The sequence below is a fragment of the Castor canadensis genome, chromosome 1, assembly GCF_047511655.1.
Source record: "Castor canadensis chromosome 1, mCasCan1.hap1v2, whole genome shotgun sequence".
Classification (NCBI taxonomy): Eukaryota; Metazoa; Chordata; class Mammalia; order Rodentia; family Castoridae; genus Castor; species Castor canadensis.
Genome location: NC_133386.1, coordinates 193,207,203 through 193,210,407, shown reverse-complemented (window position 1 = coordinate 193,210,407; position 3,205 = coordinate 193,207,203). Strand labels below are relative to the sequence as shown.

The 3,205-nt window shown below is 33.9% G+C and overlaps 1 protein-coding gene across 1 annotated transcript; it reads right to left on the bottom strand.

Annotated features, from left to right (window-relative positions):
* Positions 1-235: 235 nt before the first annotated feature.
* LOC109701598 (putative olfactory receptor 5AK3) lies at positions 236-1,177 on the bottom strand. The gene has a single exon (XM_020187137.2). It carries the CDS (start codon positions 1,175-1,177, stop codon positions 236-238), a length of 942 nt encoding a protein of 313 aa, XP_020042726.2.
* Between the last annotated feature and the right edge of the window lie 2,028 nt (positions 1,178-3,205).

The following is a 3,205-nucleotide window of genomic DNA, read 5'->3' as shown; positions in this document are numbered from 1 at the left end:
ATAAAGAACATGAAGTATGTTTTCAAGTGATAGTCTAGGGAAAGGAATCTCCAGAAAAATTTTAGGATATGTCACACATTTTAAGGTTTTAATTATCCTAAGCTCATGATTTAGGAGCTAAGTATGTTTTTAATTTCAGAGTTGTTAAATGAATTGTGATGGGGGTTTGGGGATGTGCTTACATCAGCATCAATTCGCATGACACATCTGTACTGGATACTATGACATGATGATTTTAACAATTTGGATGAAATCTAAAGAATTTTTTCCCAATGACCTTTACAGCATTTTTTACCTCCCTGTTTCTCAAGCTGTAAATCAGAGGATTTAACATGGGAATCACAATACCATAAAATACAGAGGCCACTTTCATAGTCTCCTGGGAATTGTCAGAATGAGACTGTAAGTACATGTAAGAGAGGGTTCCATAGAAAATGGTGACTGTTGTCAGGTGTGAAGCACATGTGGAGAAGGTTTTCTTTCTCTCAGCAGTAGAAGACATCCTTAGAATGGCGGTCATAATATACATATAAGAGACAATAACTACTGACACAGTGAACATCAAGTTAAATCCCACAAAGATCAAAATTAACATAATGTTTATATCAATGCTGGAACATGAAAGGGTGATAATGGGAAGGTCACAGAAAAAGTGATTGATTTTGGACTTACAGAAGGAGAGTGAAAATGTAAAACCTGTGTGTACAGAAGCATTTATTGATCCCACAAAATATGAGCCAGCTACCAACTGGATGAAAATTCTTCGAGACATGACTATGGGATATTGAAGAGGCTTACAGATGGCAACATAACGGTCCACTGCCATTGCTGCCAGTAGGTAACAATCACTGGTTGCAAATGTTGCATAGACCAATACTTGCATCATACATCCTCCGAATGATATTGATTTGTTTTGTACTATGAGATTTTTCAGCATCTTTGGAGTGATAGCAGATATGTAACAGATATCAACAAAAGCCAAATGTTGTAAGAAAAAGTACATGGGTGTTTGAAGTCTGGAGTCTGTGTTGGTGAGTAGGATCATTCCAGAATTACCAACCATGGACAACACGTAGATTACAAGAAATACAATGAGGAGGACATAGTGAAACTCTTGTTGGACACCAAATCCCAAAAGGTAGAATTCTGTGATGTCACTGCCATTTCCTCTTGTCATGGCTAACAAAAGTCTGGAGAAGATATAAAGAAGGTCCAAGACAAAAAAGGAATTTTTCACTCGAATTAAAAGTTTCATAGGTTTTACTATACTCTTTACTTGATGTCTGTAACAAAGACTCACAACTGGGTTTATTGCTTTCCAAATAAATTTTTCTGTATTCTTGATAAAAAGCCACAACATAAACAGTGTAATTTTTTCTGACTCATTTTAAAATACAGAATTCTTCACAGAAGAATAGATGTTTAATATGTTTTTCTGAGAAACACAGATCTCATACTTTTGCATTATTTTGAAAGGTATCTATATTGCATTTATTAACATGTAAATATTATTTTATATCATCTCAGCAGCATATGTTTTTTTCTTTACGTTCATCACTTCAGTCATTAATCCTGCTTCAAGCTATTGAAGTTGGTAGAATTAGAGCAAGAAGAATTTTCTGAGATGCATTCTTCCACACATTTTTGGTACCTATAATTTTCATTAAGGAGTTTGCTTCACATATACACAATCTTCTCATGATATGTAAGAGAAAGTTTTCTTGCATTTCCATACCTTTCTCTTTCCTTTGAACTATTATTAAGCTTTAAAAAACCACGTGGCAACAGTTTGACAAATACATGGTATCTTACTTTAAATCATAAGTATCTTTGTTTTTCTCTATGTGGGTTCAGTTCTTCTCTCCCTGATTCAGCATACAGCCAAAATGCATTCACACATGATTTTTCACATAGTGTGAAATTTCAAACACTAATTCAATATCTTAATACTCAACACCCCTTTCCATATTGATGAACACTATTCATTGTGGAATTATATATCATAAGCCATTATTATAGCAAAAAATTGGCTGGTTGTCCACCAATACATATGGATTTTCTTCTGAAGCAGATATCGATCATAGTTCCAATCAAAATTGTTTGTGGTCATGATGTCATGTCTGCTTAAATACACATGAGTAAAAAGCCTGATCCAGTATCTTATGCTCATCAATTTCTGCTCTATCTCCATTTTCTTGCAGTACTGGGGTTTGAACTCAGGCCTTGTGTTTGCTCTGCAGGTGCTGTACCACTTAAGCCACATCTCCAGCTCTAAATTTCCTTTTATTTATTTACTTTTTATTTTGAGTAAAAAAATTTATTTCAGTACTTTATAAAACAAAACATTTTCTGGGGACAATAACCTTGTAAAACATCTAAGGATGTCATTTTGTGATTTTTTTTCTTTGAACTAATTCATAAAGAATACTGAAATTTGTAAGCAGAGCCTTTATCACTGGGAATGTGGTTGTCTTATTTTGGAGCCTCACAGAAGGGTTTAAGACTGAGCATGTTAGTTTCTCAGGCACATATGAAGGTATGAGGACTTCTGGAGATGTGCAACTTGAAAAGCGCTAACTTAAATCATCCAGGAAGATGGGAAATGTGAAAAACAGTTTACCAAATCATCTTTGCTCCCTGAAACATTTTTCCTTTTATTTTTCTCTGTTACCTGGATATCAATATTCATGGAATATTTGCAAGTCATGTGTTAGGGTGGCCGGATATTATATAGGATAAGTTAAATTTTGAATTTCATAAAAATAACATAATTTTATAAAGAATATCACCTAAAATTGCATAGCAATTTACTTTTAATAAAATAAAGAATTATTCTTTATCTGAAACTCAAATTCAACTTAGAATCCCATATTTTTATTTGTTAACTCTGGTGATTTTTCCTTGTGTTGCTTATTGAAATCTACTTTAGGCTGCTTCCTGAATGACTTTGTGGAGTGGATTCCTTGGTTTACTCCATTTTGTATTTCTATAGGAGAGTATCAGACTCAGTAATTTATGTACAAATAAAGAAGTTTATTTAACTCACGTTTCTGGAGGCTGGGAAGTCCAAGATGGTGGGCCTGTTACTGCATCATCTTATAACAGAAAGTGGACAGACAAGATAGGGTCAGAGCAAGAGGGAATCAAATTTATTTTCACAACAAATCTACCATTGAGGTAACTAAGATTTCCAAACTAGAATGAC

What these genes read in the sequence shown, in the direction of transcription:
- LOC109701598 (XM_020187137.2), bottom strand. Translation starts at nt 1,177, where the DNA reads ATGACAAGAGGAAATGGCAGTGACATCACAGAATTCTACCTTTTGGGA.